Here is a 21,365-nt window from a genome sequence, read left to right on the forward strand (position 1 = left end):
AAAAATAAATTAATTATAAAAAAAAAGATTTTCAGCAAACCTTCCTTAAAATTCTTTCTGTATATCTGCCTGGTATTTAAACTTTTTTGTCCCACAACCTCCTATCCTCAACCTTATTCTCAGATCATCAACCATCTTTCTTCTACCTACTAAAAAGCTAAATAATGCTCTCCTCCTCCTCGCAGGTTCATCACACTTTTCTGTCCATACGACAGAAAATTTAGAAAAGATAAAAAAATCATTCAAAAACTTCTTACCTTAACCTCTATTTTTTTGGTTTATTTCTTTCAAGTTCTTTTTCCTTTTAAGCATTTTAAAAACATAGTTGTATATACAACAAACATGAATTTGTAAACTCCCCTTTCTCACTTGAAATATGGTGTTTTTAAACCAATATTTAAACTGCAGATCATTTTTTTTAAAGACTGGTTTATTATGTTTTGATTCAAATTTGTTATATTTAGATTTTTGTTCTGAGACTTGTTATGGCATTTTAAAAAAAATTATGTTATTTATTTATTTATTTATTTGCTGTGTGGGCTTTCTCTAGTTGCGGCGAGCGGGGGCTACTCTTCATTGCGGTGCGCGGGCTTCTCGTTGCAGTGGCTTCTCTTGTTGCAGAGCACGGGCTCTAGGCGCACGGGCTTCAGCAGTTGCAGCTCGCGGACTCAGTAGTTGTGGCTCACGGGCTTAGTTGCTCCACGGCATGTGGGATCTTCCTGGACCAGGGATTAAACCTGTGTCCTGCACTGACAGGCGGATTCTTAACCACTGTGCCACCAGGGAAGTCCCTAAACTGCAGATCATCTTGCAGGTATTATACCATCAAAAAGATCTTAAAGCTGTAGTCTCAAGTCTTGATGTAGTATGCCCCTAACAATCCACCTTAGAGTCTGAGAGACATTACCCTGGCAAATTTGCACATATGAAGATATATACAATTTAAAGCAATAGAACTGTTCTGTATTTCCTGTGTTATTGGTGAAACATAGAACTATTAGGGTTTGGAAGATTTTATTTTTCTTTCTTTAAAAGGAAGAAGGAGCCTTAGACACTTGAAAAGACTAAATGAGGAAAGAAAGCGTATTTGAAATCCAGACTTAGGATACTGTCGATTTATAAAGGAAATTGAAGTATACTTCTTTATCTGATTTATCCTTTTTCCACAGGATGAAAAGTGCCAGTATGACGCAAAAAATCGAGCTGCCACGTGTTCAAGGTATATTGAACTTCCCTTCGGCAGTGAAGATGCCTTAAAAGAAGCTGTGGCCAACAAAGGACCTGTGTCTGTTGCTATAGATGCACGCCATTCTTCTTTCTTCCTCTACAGAAGTGGTAAAAATCCAGACATGTTATCCTCGTGCTTTATACTGCCCTTGCACCATAAGAAAGAATATTCTTCTTCCCCATCACTATGCCTCTGGATGCTTAGATTAGGTTAAACGGAATCCTCCGCCTCATATCATTTCATATACATATTTTTATACCCAGTTCTAATTAGTAAAGTAATAGTTGTCAAAATTTACTAAGAGTACAGGCCAGGTACTATGCTAAATTCTTTCTGTGCATTATCTCATTTAATCCTTACAATAGCCCTATTTTACAGATGAAAAAACTAAGTCTTAGGTTAACTTGCCTAAAGTCATACAGTCTGCAAGTGGTCAGCTGGAATTAGAAACTGTGCTGCCTGACTCCAGAGCCTGAGCTCCTAGCTGCTGTAGCCGCTGTGGAGTGTAGGTGCAACACAGTAGTGTACAAGGAGGGCGCCCACTAAGGATAGAGCATTGTATTAGACAAACTAGAAGGTTATCATCTTTTTTTTTTTTTTAAACCTCACCTTAAAGATCATTTAATTTAGTAAAGGATGAAAATGTATAGAACAAACAATTTAGGAATATATACATAGAAATACAACAATATAAGTTAAAAAATAATTAGAAAAAGGTGGCAGTTCATCAAAGATTTCTGAGGGAGCTGTGATTAGACTGATGCCAAACTTGGCTAAACAAACAAACAAAACAACAACAACAAAAAAAACCCTGACAAATACAGCACTGATGGCAAAGAATCATGGACTCTAAATAGTTTAAATGTGAGAGTATATGTTCCTGACATATACCCAAAACAGTCTAATAAAATAGCATTTTCAAATGTCCTTCATTGCCACACATCACTTACTCTTTTGCTCTACCCATATTTTATTCTCAGGTGTCTACTATGACCCCTTGTGTACTCAGGCTGTGAATCATGGTGTACTGGTGATTGGCTATGGTAACCTTAATGGGAGAGACTACTGGCTTGTGAAAAACAGGTACTCACACTTTAATGTATATTTAAATAAAATCAGGAATTTGAGGGAGCCTCAACCAATGCTTTCTTGTGATTATGATGATGATCATCATGATATTGAAAATGGTGAATATTTATAGCTTCTTATAAAGTGACATTTTAAATTACTCAGAATTCTTCACTTCCTATTCTGCGGTCAGCACTTGGTCTTCATGATTTATCTTCTACAGTACTTCTCTGATCATTCCTTGTTGGTCTCCTTTATGAATAGCCATTCCTCTGCTTAGCCCTCAGTTGTTAGTCTTTCCTCCAGGGCCCCATCTTCTGCCCATTACTCTTCTTATTCTACATCTTTCTTGGATACAATCATTCCATTCTTATGATTTCAGCTATAACTATACGCTGATGGCTTTCAAATCTCTAGCTCTAGCTCTGACCTCTGCCCTGAACTTCAGACTTATTTATCTGGACACGTGCACTTCCACGTATCTTAGTTTCTCCAAACTCAGTATGTCCAGGGAACCCAGTACCCTCCCTACCATTTCGTTCCTTCTCAGAACTTCCCATCTCACTAAAAGGCAACACCACACAACATAGTTACCCAATTAGATACTATGGATTTGTCTTAGATCCTCCAGACCCAATCAAGCAACAAGTTGAACTAATTTTACCTCATATCGGTCCTTGATTCTGCCCCCTCTCCATTTCTTCTATTATTGCTCTAGTTGAGACATCTCTTGCCTGGACTCTCCCTGTAGCCATCTAACTGGTTTCCTTTACTCTTTCTTTTTCTTTTTTAATTAAAAAAAATTTTAAATTATTTTATACAATTTTTAAAGGTTACTTTCCATTTACAGTTATTACAAAATATTGGCTATATTCCCTGGCTTGTACAATACACCCTTGAGGCTATCTTACACCCAATACTTAGTACCGCCCACTCCCCCACCCTGCCACTGGTAACCACTACTTTGTTCTCTATATCTGTGAGTATGCTTCTTTTATGTTATACTCACTAGTTTATTGTATTTTTTAGATTCTACATATAAGCAATATCATACAGTATTTATTTTTCTGTCTGCCTTATTTCATTTAGCATAATGTCCTCCAAGTCCATCCACGTTGCTGCAAATGGCAAAATTTTCATTCTTTTTTATGGCTGAGTGGTATTGCATTATATATATACCAAATCTTCTTTATCCATTCATCTGTTGATGGACACTTAGGTTGTTTCCATGTCTTGGCTGTTATAAATAATGCTGCTATGAACATTCGGGTGCATGTATCTTTTTGAATTAGTGTTTTTGTTTTTTTTTGGATATATACCCAGGTCTCCTTTACTCTTAAATCTGTCTTTTATACTGCTTCCAATCTGGTTTGTCTAAAATATAAGTCTGGGCTTATACCTCTTATACTTAGTACCACTCATTGTGAGATGAATGTTCCCTAGTAGAAACGATGAGTCGCCTATTGTCTGGTCCCTACCTGCCTTGCCAGCCTCAATTCCTGGCACTTGTCTCACATTTTTCATTCTAGTTATATTGAAACATACACAGTTATAGTTCCCATACATATCATTTTACCTTTAATATCTTCATATCTTGGTTATGCTGGCCCCTCTGCCTGAAACATCCTTTCTCCTCACTTGGTTTATTCCTCCTTTCCCTTCAAAACCAGCTCAGGCATTATCTATACCAGAAAGTTTTCCCTAAATTCTTGGGCTAGGCAAAATGTCTTTTTTTCTATGCTCCTAAAATATCCTATGCATACTGGAATATTTTACACATTATATTTAAATTGTATGTTCACCTAACTATCACTCCAAAATTCTGTATGTGCCTTTGGGGCCGAGATTATATCTTGTCTTTGAATCCTCAGCACAGTATGTGGCACCTAACAGCCCCTCAATACATGAATTAGCTGACATCCATAAAACCCACAAACAAAAGTAATGTAGCTTTCAGAGGGAAAAAAAGAGGAAATATGAAGAGTTGAGACTTAAACGTGTCTGAAGTTTCTCCTTGTATTAGTTTTCCAGGGCTCTCATAACAAAGTATCACAAACTGAGTGGCTTAAACAACAGAAATTTATTGTCTCACAGTTCTAGAGGCTAGAAGTCAGAAGGGCTGTCATTTTCCTCTAGCTTCTGAAGTTTTGCTGGCAATCTTTGGCTTTCCTTGGCTTATAGAAGCATCACCTGATCTCTGCCTTCATTTCCACATGACATTCTCCCTGTGTGCATGTGTATTTCTGTCCAATGTTCTCTTTTTATAAGACAGGTCATATTGGATTAGGGCCCACCCTAATGACCTGTTCTTGGCTAATTATATCTGCAATGCTTCTATTTCCAAATAAGGTCACATTCTGAAGTATTGGGGGTTAGGGTTCCAACATATTAATTTGGAAGGGACACAATTCAACCCATAACCCCCCTCAAATCTTTACTGGAAGTACCTAGTCTACAAATCATAAATAAACAAAAAGTTACTTTCCTATCTTTTTCATGTTGTGGCCCACAAAGATGATGATATTTGCATGGCCCATTGGGAAAGTAGTTGAGGTGATTAATATCTTGGTTCATTTATAACCCGTTCACGGTACTGATCAGCTTGGGTCTAGACCGGTGATAACTTTTTTAAATGGAGCAATACTTTCACTTATATATATATCTTGTTTACTCCCTACAGTAGGTATTGTAAATCCTCTTCTCTATTGAAGTTTCTTCTTGAAGATTATATATCTTTTGGGGTTTTAATTCAAAACCTCTTCTTAGCACTTACTAATTTAACAAGCATTTTCTAGGCATCTACAATGTGACAGACATTATCTAGGCCTTGGAAATACAAAAATTAATGAGAAATCATCCTATCCTGTAAGGGTTCAAAGTCCACTTGGGAATTAGATATATTTTTAAGCAATAAAATACAACACATCATGGTATAATATGTCTAAATGGCTATGGGGCCATAGAGAAGATGCCTAACTGCCTAAAGCTCCAGAGAGAAGGCACTACTTGCACCAAGTTTTCAGATGAATGGAACTGCTCATGTGTTGGAGGAGGGAAGTAAGTTGCCCAATGACCCAAAAAGGATATGCAATGGCACAGAAATGTGAGAGACTTCTCTGCTTTATAAACTCGCTACTGCATTTAGTTCTATGACATCTATGACATATCACTTTCCTGGCTTGTTTTGCTATATCAGCTTTAGCCTCATTTCTTAGGTTATTTTCTTCCACCTGTCCCTTACACTCTAGCTCTAGCCATGCCAAAGCAAACTCCTCTGATCCTTGAGCTTCATCTATCGCCATTATGTGCATGATACCCAGTTCACAATTTCTAAAAATTACCTTTCTACTAAGCAGCAGACTTCTATGTCCAACTTCCAACTTTAGCTCTACTTTAAAAATCAAAATTCCCCACCCACCTGCCCTACTTCCACTTACAGCACATACACACACACACACACACACACACACACACACACATTCTCTCTCTCTCTCACTCAACAAATCTAAAATCAAATTCCCCCTCTCCCTATCCCAACTTGCCCTATATCCCCCATCCATGAAAATGATTTCAGAGTAAGTTCAAGGGAAAATTTTTCTCTATTTTGAGTAATACATCATCATCTTCAGATCATCAAAGCCTTGGTATCATCTTGGGCTCTTCCTTCTCTCCCTAAACCCACACAGCCCTGTCCTTTAGGCCTCTGCATCATACTTTATATGTATTTTCTCTTTTCCATTCCTAATGACATTAATTCAGATTCTCTTCTCACCCAGCTATGGAAGTATCTTCTTAAAATATGTATCATCCAAACCCAAGGTCAAAATTCTAAACAGTCTACCATTTTCGTCAAAATAAAGTCCAAACTCCTGGCCAGACATTCAAGGGTCTCCACTAGGTAGCTTCCAACATAGCCTTTTACACTTTTCTTCCACTATATTCTCATGTACCCATACTCACACTCTGGCCACAGCAAACTACTTTCTCATCATTCTTTAAGTTTAGAGACACTTAGCTATTTCTTTTTTCTTCTATTTTTTCTAATGATATTTTCTTTATTTAATTAATTAATTTTTGGCTGCATTGGGTCTTCGTTGCTGTGCACGGGCTTTCTCTAGTTGCGGCGAGCAGGGGCTACTCTTCGTTGTGGTGCACGGGCTTATTGCAGTGGCTTCTCTTGTTGCGGAGCATGGGCTCTAGGCGCAGGCTTCAGTAGTTGTGGCACAAGGGCTCAGTAGTTGTGGCTCATGGGCTCTACAGCGCAGGCTCAGTAGTTGTGGTACACGGGCTTAGTTGCTCCAAGGCACGTGGGATCTTCCCAGACCAGGGCTCGAACCCGTGTCCCCTGCATTGACAGGCATTGCACCACCAGGGAAGCCCTACTTAGCTATTTCTGATTTGTTACTTGTGCCGTTTCATCTTTCTGAAATGCCCTTAAAGCCCATTGCTGCCTACAGAAACCCCACTGTCTGTGGTGAAATGGGCACCCTTATACATTCCGGTGGAAGAGTAAAGTTTTACAATCCTTCTTGAAAGCAGTTTGATAATATGAATCAAGAACTTTTTAACTGTTCATATTCTTCATCCAATTATTTCCATTTCTTGGAATCTATATGAAGAAAATAATCCTAAATTTGGGGCAAACTTCACACCTGACTTATGTAAATTGTAGCATTCTTCTCCTTTAATAGTGAAAACTAGTAAGCAACCAAAAATGCCTAACAATAGAAATAGTGTTAAATAAATTATGACATAATCAGTCCATGTGTTAGAAATTATATTTATTCAGACCATTATTAATAACCTAATAAAATACTTGGAATATATGTTTAAATGAAAAAATACATATAAATACAACATTTATATACAGTATAAGTATTAAGTTTAAAATAGTATACACCATTTCTCTGATATATGTTATACTAAAGGACCAGAAGGAATTATACCAAATGTTAATAATGGTTGTCTTTGGGACCTCCCTGTCAGTCCAGTGGTTAAGACTCTGCACTTCCACTGCAGGGGGCATGGGTTTGATCCCTGGTCAGGGAACTAAGATCCCACATGCCACAGCTTGGCCAAAAAAAAAAAAAATCTAATCTAGGATCCCACCTGCCCCGCGGCACAGCAAAAAAAAAAAAAGATTGTCTTTGTCTGCCTATATGTATTTTCAAAATTGTCTTTAACAAACCACTTATTACTTTTAAAATGAAAAAAGAAACCTTAAAAATCCTTAAAACATCATTAAAATCCTATTCATTCTTCAAAAAACACCTACCTCAAATGCTATCTCTTCCATACCCCATTCATTTACTCAGAATTATTTCTCTAACTTCTAAGCTTTAACAATGCTTTACAAATTCTATTATAGCATTTAACAAATTGTACCTTCTGTTATAGCTATTTCTATAAATCATGTTCCATTCACTAAAATATAAACTCCTCAAAGGTAGAACAGTCTCTTGTTCATTTTTGCATCTTTGTTCATACATTGATTCAACAAACATATATTAGTACCTACCATGTGCCAAGCACAGTGCTAGGCAATGAAAAATACAGCCTTCCTATCATCCTTCAAGATACTCATAGTTTAATATGTAGAGTCAAGGAAACAGGTGTGTGCATGTACAGACCATTGCAATAGAATGTAATAAATGCTAAGATGGAGGTATGCATCCGTTGCAGTGGAAGCACAGAATAAGAGTACCTGGCATAGCCTGGGGAGTCTGGGAGGGCCTTTTAGCCAGATTATTTGACTGAATCTTGAAGGATGAGAAAGAAATAACCAGATGAAAAAGGGCAATCAGAACAGAGGAAGGTAAATGTGCCAAAATCTAGAACTGAGAGAAAGTAAATGAGTTAAGGGAACTGCATGTTCTTTTATAAAGGTAGTAGTATAAGAAGCCTGTTAGAGAGAGATGTGAGATAGGAAGGGAACAAATTATGAACGACCACAGCGATTCTGGCACTAAATCCCAGCAAGGACAGATTGCATATGGTCATGAATTCCAGGCTCCACAGAGGTTGACTCAAGCAAAACCCTCTTATATTATCAAACTTGTTCTTAATGATTTCTTAAAAGGTTAGATTCTATGTCATTCCAGTGCTACCAAGTTAACCTTAAGTAAAAGAATGTGGAGTCTTCCTCTATTTGGCCTCTTCTTTTTTATCTTCCTTTTGTTTACACTTAATCTTCTTGGTATATATATAACACTGATCCAATGTCCCTGAATTTTTCTCCCTTTCTGTACATGGGTATTTAGCTTCTTTTTATAATACAGTATAGCATAGCAAGTAAAAGCATTTACTTTGAAGCCAGGCAGAACTTGCTTAGAATCCTAGCTCCTTTACTGTCCGTGTGACCTTAGGCAGGTTATTTAATATCTTTAACTTTCAATTTTCCCATTTGTAAAATGGGAATAATAGTTTCAAGATTACTATAAGGATTTAACAAGATAATGTATGTAAAACACTTAGCACATAGTGTCTGGCACATAATATGTCCAATAAATCATAGTTATTATTTTTGTTATTATTCCTCCTTTGAAGCTCTATAAAGAGAATACAATCTAATGCAGAAAACTATGCCCTTAGTAACATCCCAACCGTAAATGCAGCTAGAAGTTTTACAGAATGCTTTCAGAATGTCTAGCATATAGGCAAATGATTTAATACCAAGCATAACTGAGTAAAAATTATTTTATGGGGACCAAGATAATGCAAAATACCTTATTATACAACCCTCTGATGGTTTGACTTAATTCAGGAATAAAACTAGAGCATCTAAGTGAGGAATGATGAACTACATGTTTTTCAGGGACATCTCCCTAAATATTAGGCAGTAGAGATTTTGAGGTTAAACTATCTGAGAAGATCCTTAAGTATTTGGATAGTCTATGTTGCCAATGATGGGCAGATCTATAAATTTAGAAAGCTAGCTGAGCCAGAGATACAACGGCTATGTACTTAGAAAAGTTTAGGAGCCTAAACTTGGTCAGAAGGCCACCCCAGTCTAAGGGACTGCCCACAAGATGGGCCAAGATTGTCTTTGCAAAAAAAAGGGAGGAGTTTAATTTAACATACAGATCAATGAGTAATGAAGGCTCCACAGTTACTGGGCATGAGACAACTTTGGCCTGAGGAAAAAATATTAAAGGTATTAACTATGTGCCCATTAGAACCTTAAACACACACACACACACACACACACACACACACACACGCATGCATGCACACACACATACACACCCATGCATGCAAACACACACACCAAAAAACTAAGTAAGCACCCAGGACACCTTTAAGCAATATCTGGTGAACTCTCTAAAATAAACAGTTGCAAAATAGATGGGCCTCTAGGTCATGGAGTAAGTTGATGGATTGGGTTGGGGGTGGGTACAGAAATGACTCTTCTTCATCCATAAGTGGAATTAAGTTATTAAAATATAAGTTAGAAGAAAGAGCATATTCCATTTTCTTTCACTGAAAACTGTTGAATGATCTTTCAGGAGAGCCTGATTTTTTTTTTTTTTTTTTTTTTTTGTCTGCGTTGGGTCTTTGTTGCTGCACGCGGGCTTTTCTCTAGTTGTGGAGAGCGGGGGCTACTCTTCGTTGTGGTGAGCGGGCTTCTCATTGCGGTGGCTTCCCTTGTTGCGGAGCACGGGCTCTAGGCGAGTGGGCTTCCGTAGTTCCGGCATGTGAGCTCAGCAGTTGTGGTTCACGGGCTCTAGAGCGCAGGCTCAATAGTTGTGGCACACGGGTTCAGTTGCTCGGCGGCATGTGGGATCTTCCCGGACCAGGGCTGGAACCTGTGTCCCCTGCATTGGCAGATGGATTCTATTTTTTTTTAATTTTTAAATTTAATTTTATTTACTTTTTTATACAGCAGGTTCTTTTTAGTCATCAGTTTTATATGCATCAGTGTATACATGTCAATCCCAATCACCCAATTCATCACACCACCACCCCCACCCCCCGCCGCTTTCCCCCCTTGGTGTCCATACGTTTGTTCTCTACATCTGTGTCTCAACTTCTGCCCTGCAAACCAGTTCATCTGTACCATTTTTCTAGGTTCCACAAACATGCATTAATATACGGTATTTGTTTTTCTCTTTCTGACTTACTTCACTCTGTATGACAGTCTCTAGATCCATCCACATCTCAACAAATGACCCAATTTTGTTCCTTTTTATGGCTGGGTAATATTCCACTGTATATATGTACCACAACTTCTTTATCCATTCGTCTGTCGATGGGCATTTAGGTTGCTTCCATGACTTGGCTATTGTAAATAGTGCTGCAATGAACATTGGGGTGCATGTGTCTTTTTGAATTATGGTTTTCTCTGGGTATATGCCCAGTAGTGGGATTGCTGGATCACATGGTAATTCTATTTTTAGTTTTTTAAGGAACCTCCATACTGTTCTCCATAGTGGCTGTATCAATTTACATTCCCACCAACAGTGCAAGAGGGTTCCCTTTTCTCCACACCCTCTCCATCATTTGTTGTTTGCAGATTTTCTGATGATGCCCATTCTAACTGGCGTGACGTGATACCTCATTGTAGTTTTGATTTGCATTTCTCTAATAATTAGTGATGTTGAACAACTTTTCAAGTGCTTCTTGGCCATCTGTATGTCTTCTTTGGAGAAATGTCTATTTAGCTCTTCTGCCCATTTTTGGATTGGGTTGTTTGTTTTTTTAATATTGAGCTGCATGTGCTGTTTATATATTTTGGAGATTAATCCTTTGTCCGTTGATTCGTTTGCAAATATTTTCTCCCATTCCGAGGGTTGTCTTTTCGTCTTGTTTATAGTTTCCTTTGCTGTGCAAAAGCTTTTAAGTTTCATTAGGTCCCATTTGTTTATTTTTTGTTTTTATTTCCATTTCTCTAGGAGGTGGATCAAAAAAGATCTTGCTGTGATTTATGTCAAAGAGTGTTCTTCCTATGTTTTCCTCTAAGAGTTTTATAGTGTTCTGTCTTACATTTAGGTCTCTAATCCATTTTGAGTTTATTTTTGTGTATGGTGTTAGGGAGTGTCCTAATTTCATTCTTTTACATGTAGCTGTCCAGTTTTCCCAGCACCACTTATTGAAGAGACTGTCTTTTCTCCGTTGTATATCCTTGCCTCCTTTGTCGTAGATTAGTTGACCATAGGTGCGTGGGTTTATCTCTGGGCTTTCTGTCTTGTTCCATTGATCTATATTTCTGTTTTTGTGCCAGTACCATATTGTCTTGATTACTGTAGCTTTGTAGTATAGTCTGAAGTCAGGGAGTCTGATTCCTCCAGCTCCGTTTTTTTCCCTCAAGACTGCTTTGGCTATTCAGGGTCTTTTTTGTCTCCATACAAATTTTAAGATTTTTTGTTCTAGTTCCATAAAAAATGCCATTGGTAATTTGATAGGGATTGCATTGAATCTGTAGATTGCTTTGGGTAGTATAGTCATTTTCACAATATTGATTCTTCCAATCCAAGAACATGGTATATCTCTCCACCTGTTGGTATCATCTTTAATTTCTTTCATCAGTGTCTTATAGTTTTCTGCATACAGGTCTTTTGTCTCCCTAGGTAGGTTTACTCCTAGGTATTTTATTCTTTTTGTTTCAGTGGTAAATGGGAGTGTTTCCTTAATTTCTCTTTCAGATTTTTCATCATTAGTGTATAGGAATGCAAGAGATTTCTGTGCATTAGTTTTGTATCCTGCAACTTTACCAAATTCATTGATTAGCTCTAGTAGTTTTCTGGTGGCATCTTTAGGATTCTCTATGTATAGTATCATGTCATCTGCAAACAGTGACAGTTTTACTTCTTCTTTTCCAATTTGTATTCCCTTTATTTCTTTTTCTTCTCTGATTGCCGTGGCTAGGACTTCCAAAACTATGTTGAATAATAGTGGTGAGAGTGGACATCCTTGTCTTTTTCCTGATCTTAGAGGAAATGCTTTCAGTTTTTTACCATTGAGAATGATGTTTGCTGTGGGTTTGTCGTATATGGCCTTTATTATGTTGAGGTAGGTTCCCTCTATGCCCACTTTCTGGAGAGTTATTTTCATAAATGGGTGTTGAATTTTGTCAAAAGCTTTTTCTGCATCTATTGAGATGATCATATGGTTTTTCTTCTTCAATTTGTTAATATGGTGTATCACATTGATTGATTTGCATATATTGAAGAATCCTTGCATCCCTGGGATAAATCCCACTTGATCGTGGTGTATGATCCTTTTAATGTGTTGTTGGATTCTGTTTGCTAGTATTTTGTTGAGGATTTTTGCATCTATATTCATCAGTGATATTGGTCTGTAATTTTCTTTTTTTGTAGTGTCTTTGTCTGCTTTTGGTATCAGGGTGATGGTGGCCTCATAGAGTGTGTTTGGGAGTGTGCCTTCCTCTGCAATTTTTTGGAAGAGTTTGAGAAGGATGGGTGTTAGCTCTTCTCTAAATGTTTGATAGAATTCACCTGTGAAGCCATCTGGTCCTGGACTTTTCTTTGTTGGAAGATTTTTAATCACAGTTTCAATTTCATTACTTGTGATTGGTATATTCATATTTTCTGTTTCTTCCTGGTTCAGTCTTGGAAGGTTATACCTTTCTAAGAATTTGTCCATTTCTTCCAGGTTGTCCATTTTATTGGCATAGAGTTGCTTGTAGTAGTCTTTTAGGATGCTTTGTATTTCTGCGGTGTCTGTTGTAACTTCTCCTTTTTCATTTCTAATTTTATTGATTTGAGTCCTCTCCCTCTTTTTCTTGATGAGTCTGGCTAATGGTTTATCAATTTTGTTTATCTTCTCAAAGAACCAGCTTTTAGTTTTATTGATCTTTGCTATTGTTTTCTTTGTTTCTATTTCATTTATTTCTGCTCTGATCTTTATGATTTCTTTCCTTCAGCTAACTTTGGGTTTTGTTTGTTCTTCTTTCTCTAGTTCCTTTAGGTGTAAGGTTAGATTGTTTATTTGAGGTTTTTCTTGTTTCTTGAGGTAGGCTTGTATAGCTATAAATTTTCCTCTTAGAACTGCTTTTGCTGCATCCCATAGGTTTTGGATCATCGTGTTTTCATTGTCAGTTGTCTCTAGGTATTTTTTGATTTCCTCTTTGATTTCTTCAGTGATCTCTTGGTTATTTAGTAACGTATTGTTTAGCCTCCATGTGTTTGTGTTTTTTATGTTTTTTTCCCTGTAATTCATTTCTAATTTCATAGCCTTGTGGTCAGAAAAGATGCTTGATATGATTTCAATTTTCTTAAATTTACTGAGGCTTGATTTGTGGCCCAAGATGTGATCTATCCTGGAGAATGTTCCGTGTGCACTTGAGAAGAAAGTGTAATCTGCTGTTTTTGGATGGAATGTCCTATAAATATCAATTAAATCTACCTGGTCTATTGTGTCATTTAAAGCTTGTGTTTCCTTATTTATTTTCATTTTGGATGATCTGTCCATTGGTGTAAGTGAGGTGTTAAAGTCCCCCACTATTATTGTGTTACTGTCAATTTCCTCTTTTATAGCTGTTAGCAGTTGCCTTATGTATTGAGGTGCTCCTATGTTGGGTGCATATATATTTATAATTGTTATATCTTCTTCTTGGATTGATCCCTTGATCATTATGTAGTGTCCTTCCTTGTCTCTTGTAACATTCTTTATTTTAAAGTCTATTTCATCTGATATGAGTATTGCTTCTCCAGCTTTCTTTTGATTTCCATTTGCATGGAATATCTTTTTCCATCCCCTCACTTTCAGTCTGTATGTGTCCCTAGGTCTAAAGTGGGTCTCTTGTAGACAGCATATATATGGGTCTTGTTTTTGTATCCATTCAGCAAGCCTGTGTCTTTTGGTTGGAGCATTTAATCCATTCACGTTTAAGGTAATTATAGATATGTATGTTCCTATGACCATTGTCTTAATTGTTTTGGGTTTGTTTTTGTAGGTCCTTTTCTTCTCTTGTGTTTCCCACTTAGAGAAGTTCCTTTAGCATTTGTTGTAGAGCTGGTTTGGTGGTGCTGAATTCTCTTAGCTTTTGCTTGTCTGTAAAGCTTTTGATTTCTCCATCGAATCTGAATGAGATCCTTGCCGGGTAGAGTAATCTTGGTTATAGGTTCTTCCCTTTCATCACTTTAAATATGTCATGCCACTCCCTTCTGGCTTGTAGAGTTTCTGCTGAGAAATCAGCTGTTAGCCTTATGGGAGTTCCCTTGTATGTTATTTGTCATTTTTCCCTTGCTGCTTTCAATAATTTTTCTTTGTCTTTAATTTTTGCCACTTTGATTACTATGTGTCTCGGCATGTTTCTCCTTGGGTTTATCCTGTATGGGACTCTCTGCGATTCCTGGACTTGGGTGGCTATTTCCTTTCCCATGTTAGGGAAGTTTTCGACTATAATCTCTTCAAATATTTTCTCGGGTCCTTTCTCTCTCTCTTCTCCTTCTGGGACCCCTATAATGTGAATGTTGTTGTGTTTAATGTTGTCCCAGAAGTCTCTTAGGCTGTCTTCATTCCTTTTCATTCTTTTTTCTTTAGTCTGTTCCACAGCAGTGAATTCCACCATTCTGTCTTCCAGGTCACTTATCCGTTCTTCTGCCTCAGTTATTCTGCTATTGATTCCTTCTAGTGTAGTTTTCATTTCAGTTATTGTATTGTTCACCTCTGTTTGTTTGTTCTTTAATTCTTCTAGGTCTTTGTTAAACATTTCTTGCATCTTCTCGATCTTTGCCTCCATTCTTTTTCCAAGGTCCTGGATCATCTTCACTATCATTATTCTGAATTCTTTTTCTGGAAGGTTGCCTATCTCCATTTCATTTAGTTGTTTTTCTGGGGTTTTATCTTGTTCCTTCGTCTGGTACATAACCCTCTGCCTTTTCATCTTGTCTATCTTTCTGTGAATGTGGTTTTTGTTCCACAGGCTGCAGGATTGTAGTTCTTCTTGCTTCTGCTCGCCCTGTAGCCTACTAGTGTTGGAGGGTCTCCTGCAGAGGCACGGGGTGGCTGTGGCTCACCACAGGGACAAGGACACTGGCAGCAGAAGTTCAGGGAAGTACTCCTTGGCGTGAGCCCTCCCAGAGTCTGGCAGGTGGATTCTTTTTTTTTTTTTTTTTTAAACATCTTTATTGAAGTATAATTGCTTTACAATGGTGTGTTAGCTTCTGCTTTATAACAAAGTGAATCAGTTATACATATACATATGTTCCCATATCTCTTCCCTCTTGCATCTCCCTCCCTACCACCCTCCCTATCCCACCCCTCCAGGTGGTCACAGAGCACCGAGCTGATCTCCCTGTGCTATGCGGCTGCTTCCCACTAGCTATCTATTTTACATTTGGTAGTGTATATATGTCCATGACACTCTCTCACCCTGTCACATCTCACCCCTCCCCCTCCCCATATCCTCAAGTCCATTCTCTAGGAGGTCTGTGTCTTTATTCCCATCTTGCCACTAGGTTCTTCATGACCTTTTTTTCCCCTTAGATTCCATATATATGTGTTAGCATACTGTATTTCTTTTTCTCTTTCTGACTTACTTCACTCTGTATGACAGACTCTAACTCCATCCACCTCATTACAAATACCTCCATTTCATTTCTTTTTATGGCTGAGTAATATTCCATTGTATATATGTGCCACATCTTCTTTATCCATTCATCCGATGATGGACACCTAGGTTGCTTCCATGTCCTGGCTATTGTAAACAGAGCTGCAATGAATATTTTGGTACATGACTCTTTCTGAATTATGGTTTTCTCAGGGTATATGCCCGGTAGTGGGATTGCTGGGTCTTATGGTAGTTCTATTTTTAGTTTTTTAAGGAACCGCCATACTGTTCTCCATAGTGGCTGTATCAATTAACATTCCCACCAACAGTGCAAGAGTGTTCCCTTTTCTCCACACCCTCTCCAGCATTTATTGTTTCTAGATTTTTTGATGATGGCCATTCTGACCGGTGTGAGATGATACCTCATTGTAGTTTTGATTTGCATTTCTCTAATGATTAACGATGTTGAGCATTCTTTCAAGGTGGATTCTTAACCACTGTGCCACCAGGGAAGCCTGAGGCTGATCTTAAAGTAGAGTTAGGGTAAACGTTTTATACTAAACATTATAGGAATTTATATTAAATTCATACATACTGCCTCTTCTCCATGGAATCGAAGGCTGAAAAAAAGATGTAAAAAGTTATAGCCTAGTGGATTTCCTTAGAGATTTCTCTATAAAGAGATTAAGAATGTGCATATTGATTTATAACTCAGAACAAGTATTTATTACACCACTTCACTGAAATCACTCTTGCCGAGATTGCCACTCATTTCCATCTTGCCTCATTAAACAGTTTTCAAAGTCTCACCTTACCTGTCCTCTTAACATTTGATATATAATTACTCTCTCCTTTCTGAAACACTCTTTATTCGACTTTCAGGGGACCACATTCTCCTGGTTTTCTTCCTGCTCTACTTCTCAGTCTCCTGAGTTCCTTAGTTCCTTTTATTACTTCTTGCTTATAAATATTAGACTGCCCCAGACCTCAGTTCCCTCTCTCTCTAGGCTCATTCCTTAAGTAATCTCATTTAGTCTCATGGTTTTAAACACCAGGTATGTGCTGATGACTCTCATCTTTGTATCTTTAGCCCTAATCTCTCCCCTGAGCTCCAGATTCCATGTCCAGCAGTCTACCGGCTGTGTGTCTATAGGTCTCTTTAACTTAATATGTTCAAAATAGAACTCTTGACTCCCTGCTACTGCCCCAATTTTCCCCATCTTAGTAAATGCCAACAGCGCTTACCCCAGGCCAAAAAACATTGGAGCCATCTCTTCTTTCTTCATATGATACCCTACATCTAAACCATCAGCAAATCCTGTCATTTCTACCATCATTAAATTATCCCAAACCTTATCACTTCTCAATATCTCTACTGTTACCACTCTGGTTCAAGCCACTGTCCATCTCTCTTTGTCTATTGCAGTAAATCTCCCAACTGATAATCACTTTCCCTCTTATTTGCCTATAGTCAATCCTCTACACTGTAGCCAGAATGAGCCTTTTTAAATCAGAAAGCAGATGTTATTCCTCTCCTACTCCAAACCCTCTAATGGCTTTCCTTCACACTCAGAATAAGACCCACGTCTGTTAAAAGCAGGACATTATCTGGTTTCAGCCTGCCTCTCCAACCACCTCTCCAATTGCTTTCCCCTCTCTCACTGAGATCTAGGTACACTAGCCTTGTTGTTGTTTCCCAGACACACCAAGCTTATTCCCAGCTCTTTTCCCAGATTTTTGCATCACTTGCACCTTCAGTTTACTTAGGTCTTTGCTCAAATGTTTCCTCAGATAAGCATCCCCTGACTACACCATCTAAAATGTAGCCCTGGGGACTTCCCTAGTGGTCCAGTGGTTAGAACTCTGCACTTTCACTGCTGGGCCCCGGTTCGATCCCTGGTTGGGGAACTAAGATCCTGCAAGCCACATGGCATGGCCAAAAAATAAAATAAAATAAAATAAATAAAAAATTAAAAAAAAAAATGTAGCCCGGATTCCCAACACTCTGTATCCCCTTATCCTTTATTTTTCTTTATAGTACTTATCATATCATATCATATTATGTATTTCTTTGTTTATTATATGTTTCCCTTATAGAATGCATAGGCTTTAAAAAGACTTTGCCTACCTTGTTTACTTCCATAATCCTAATGCCTAGAATAGTGTCTGGCACAGCCTAAGAAGTTCAAGGCTGCAATTTATTACAAAGGAAATTGGCATATATTTTAGAAGGAATATCTAATAAGTTAGTAGTCTATAATATGCAGAGAGAAGGTAGGGGGACAAACCATCTTGCTTTGTCACTGAGTAAGGGGTTTCCCAGGCCATAGGACTTTAGTTTTAAAACCAGGACAATCCTAGGGAAAGTGGAACTGTTGGTCACCCTAGAAAAACACTACATACTTTTAAAGGGGATGGACTTGAGTCTAATCAGATGGACTTATACTTGGATAAGAACAAAAATAGCTACCTCTACTTGTTGAGCATTTACTACAGACACTGTGCAAGCACTTTAAATACATTTTCTCATTTAATTTTTAAGGTAATCTATGAGATAGGCATTTTATCCCCATAACACAGAATAGGAAACTCCTGATACTAAGAGAGTTAAGAAACTTGCCCAGAATTGAACAGTTTGAGTGAAAGGGCTATAAAGTTGATAAAAATAAACAACTTGGTAAGGACTGGAATGAGCATTTGGAACTGACCTTGAACAGTTCTGAAGACAAGAATTTGTCCTCAAATATTTATTTAGCTTGAGATTTTTAATCAGCTGTATTTTTAAAAGGAGGGTTAGCAGTACTCCGCCAAAAAAGAGGTCTGGGATCTACAAAGTTTGGGACAGTTGATCTCGTCCAGATACTGAGTGGGATCTGGGACTCCTAGCTCTCACCGACTGAGTTCATATTACTACTCCTAAGAGCCTCAATTCAACTTTCAGTACCAGAACTTAGGTCTAAACTCAGCTTATCTAAAATTTTTTACCTTGTTTTTAGGCAGTGAAATAACTATATAGTAAGATATAGCAATATACTAATTATATAAGATCCTGGATGTTCTGGTTTGAATTTCATTCCCCATACTACCTCTCTCACAGGAAGATAGTATAAAAGTTAAAGTAGGCTTTGGAATAAAATAACCCTAGATTTGAACCCTTGATTCACAATTAACCATCTGTGTGACTTTGGGCAAGCCACTTTACCTCTGCCAGTTTTTCTCTTTAGTAAAAAGAAGATAATACCTACCTCACAGGATGATGATTAAATGAGATAATATGTGTTAAGCTGCTTAGCACAGAGTAAGTGCTCAATAAGTGGTGGCTATTGATATTAATAATAATAGCTTAGCCAGAATTTATTATCGCTTTTGCTTATCAAACCAGATACTAAAAAAGCACTGCATCCATTGATGAGAGGTGACAGCAGCGGAGTTTGGATTTTATTCTCAAGGTGTTGGTGAGGCATTAAAGGATTTTGAGCAGGGGAGTGGCAATAAATGAAAGGAATCAAAAAAGGAGCCCAGGGAATTCCCTGGAGGTCCAGTGGTTAGGACTTGGCGCTTTCACTGCTGAGGGCCCTGGTTCAATTGCTGGTCGATCCCGTAAGACGCTTGGTGCGGCCAAAAAAAAATAAAGAAGGAGCCCATAAGAGAGTTTAAGAAAGAGTGACCAGAGAGAGAAGAGAAAATCAGGACACAGTAGTGTCTTAAAGCCAAGAGAGAAGTGAGGTGAGAGTAGACAACTGTGTTAAATGGTACAAGAGAGAGAGAAATAAGACCGGAAGAGTCCAGTGAATGGCTGATACATAGAACATTTAAGGCCTATTGAAGCACAGTTGTTTTAAATTATGCCACTTGTCTTCTTCCAATAGTCCAGCATTTCTTAGTTTCTCCACTGCATGCAAAAACACAACCTTCCTTTGAGTCCTGAGCAGAAGTTTGCAATGGCTTCCCTCTGCCTATGGACTTAAACAAGTTCCTCAGTCTGCTGTTCTAAGCTCTGCACAATATGGCCCCAAACCAACTTTCTATCTTCTTTTCACACTACTCCCCTAAAGATGTTCAGTTTTCCCTTCAACTAAATTTCCTGCTGCTCTCCAAATACAAACACAGTATTTCATGCTTTTATTTGTATACTAGTTATAGCACAATTCATACAGCATATGAATTCTGCCTCATATTATAATTATTTGTACACCTACAATTATAAAATCTCACAATCATAAAAGACTTCACAAGTCATTTCTCTCACAAGAATTTTGTCAATTTTTTCACTAGTATGTGAAAAAGGGAGAAAAAAGAATATTTTGGTAAATCTTTCATAAATCTAAATTTATTTGTCTCAAAGGACTATACTTAAATTAGAGGTTATGTCCTCTTAAGTTTTGTTTTTGGTGTTAAAATGTCCTTTCTTTTACAATTTGATGGTGATAATAAAGGGTTTTGTTTTTTTTAATGTCTGTACTTGCTAACTTAAAAACTGGTAACCTTATGTCAATCTGCAAAATTTTTTGAAATTCTCAAAGTCCATGAAATGAAAAAGTGAGGAACCACTGATCTCCTCTAACCCTTATCTGACCCATGAATTCCCCCTGCAACATCTCTGACAAGTTATGTACATCTCTAATTGAACACTTCCAGTGCCAGGGAGCTCATCTTCTCCCAAGGTAGCATATTCCATTTTTTACAGCTTTAACTATGAGCAAGTCTTACCTTATCTCAGCTCCACTTCCAGGTCAAAAAGGTGTTTGAAAGCTGCTCTTTTTGAGAGTCCCCTGCCCTGTGCCTTTTCCATAGTGGTCTATCAAAAATCTTTCTTAATTGACACTCTCTAAAGAAATTGAAGTTTGACAGGAAATCATCACCTATGATCCTATTATGCAAAAACACTTAAAGATGGGGTCTTGGAAAGGATAATAAAACTCTTTCCCTGCAGAAATAGGAGGATTTAAAGGTTTAGGATGGACCTTATATTGTTTTCCTTAGGTATTAAATCTATTCATTAATATAGCATTAAAACCTACCAAACCATCCTTTGAAAATTGCCTAAAAGCCCTGGGGAAATTATTATATTATTTTGTTCCAACTTTATTTTACAGCTTTTCATATATAATCTCTTTAGGAGAAAAGCAATCTAAGAGATAAAAAGTTGATAATGTGATTTGATTATATTCATTTGTAATTTTGTGTTACTTCTTTTTCTAAAGCTGGGGCCTCAACTTTGGTGAACAAGGATATATACGGATGGCAAGAAATAGTGGAAATCACTGTGGGATTGCTAGTTATCCCTCTTACCCGGAAATCTAGAGGACCTCTTTGTTTTATAACAATTCAAGAAAGAAGAAACACTTTCTCACAATTTATTTTTACCTGCTGTAACGAGTAGAAATGTGTGTCATGATCAATGTATATTTACTGTACTAACAGAAAATATAGTTTGATTCATCTACTTTTTTAACTTTGCAAATCTTGGGGAAAAGTTTGCTAAGTAAATTAATAATGTACTATAGATATAACTATGAAAATTGGTCAACCTGAGATAATCTGTCATGTTTGTCA

The 21,365-nt window shown here is 37.6% G+C and overlaps 1 protein-coding gene across 1 annotated transcript in view; it reads left to right on the forward strand.

Annotated features, from left to right (window-relative positions):
* CTSS (cathepsin S) overlaps positions 1-21,365 on the forward strand; it is a 28,997-nt gene extending 7,632 nt beyond the window's left edge. The window contains exons 6-8 of the mRNA XM_061186042.1: positions 1,170-1,335; positions 2,209-2,311; positions 21,014-21,365. Coding sequence (XP_061042025.1) covers positions 1,170-1,335; positions 2,209-2,311; positions 21,014-21,113 — 369 coding nt within the window. The 3' untranslated portion in view covers positions 21,114-21,365. The remainder of the gene's footprint in view (positions 1-1,169; positions 1,336-2,208; positions 2,312-21,013) is intronic.

This window comes from Eubalaena glacialis, chromosome 3 (assembly GCF_028564815.1).
Source record: "Eubalaena glacialis isolate mEubGla1 chromosome 3, mEubGla1.1.hap2.+ XY, whole genome shotgun sequence".
Taxonomy (NCBI): domain Eukaryota; kingdom Metazoa; phylum Chordata; class Mammalia; order Artiodactyla; family Balaenidae; genus Eubalaena; species Eubalaena glacialis.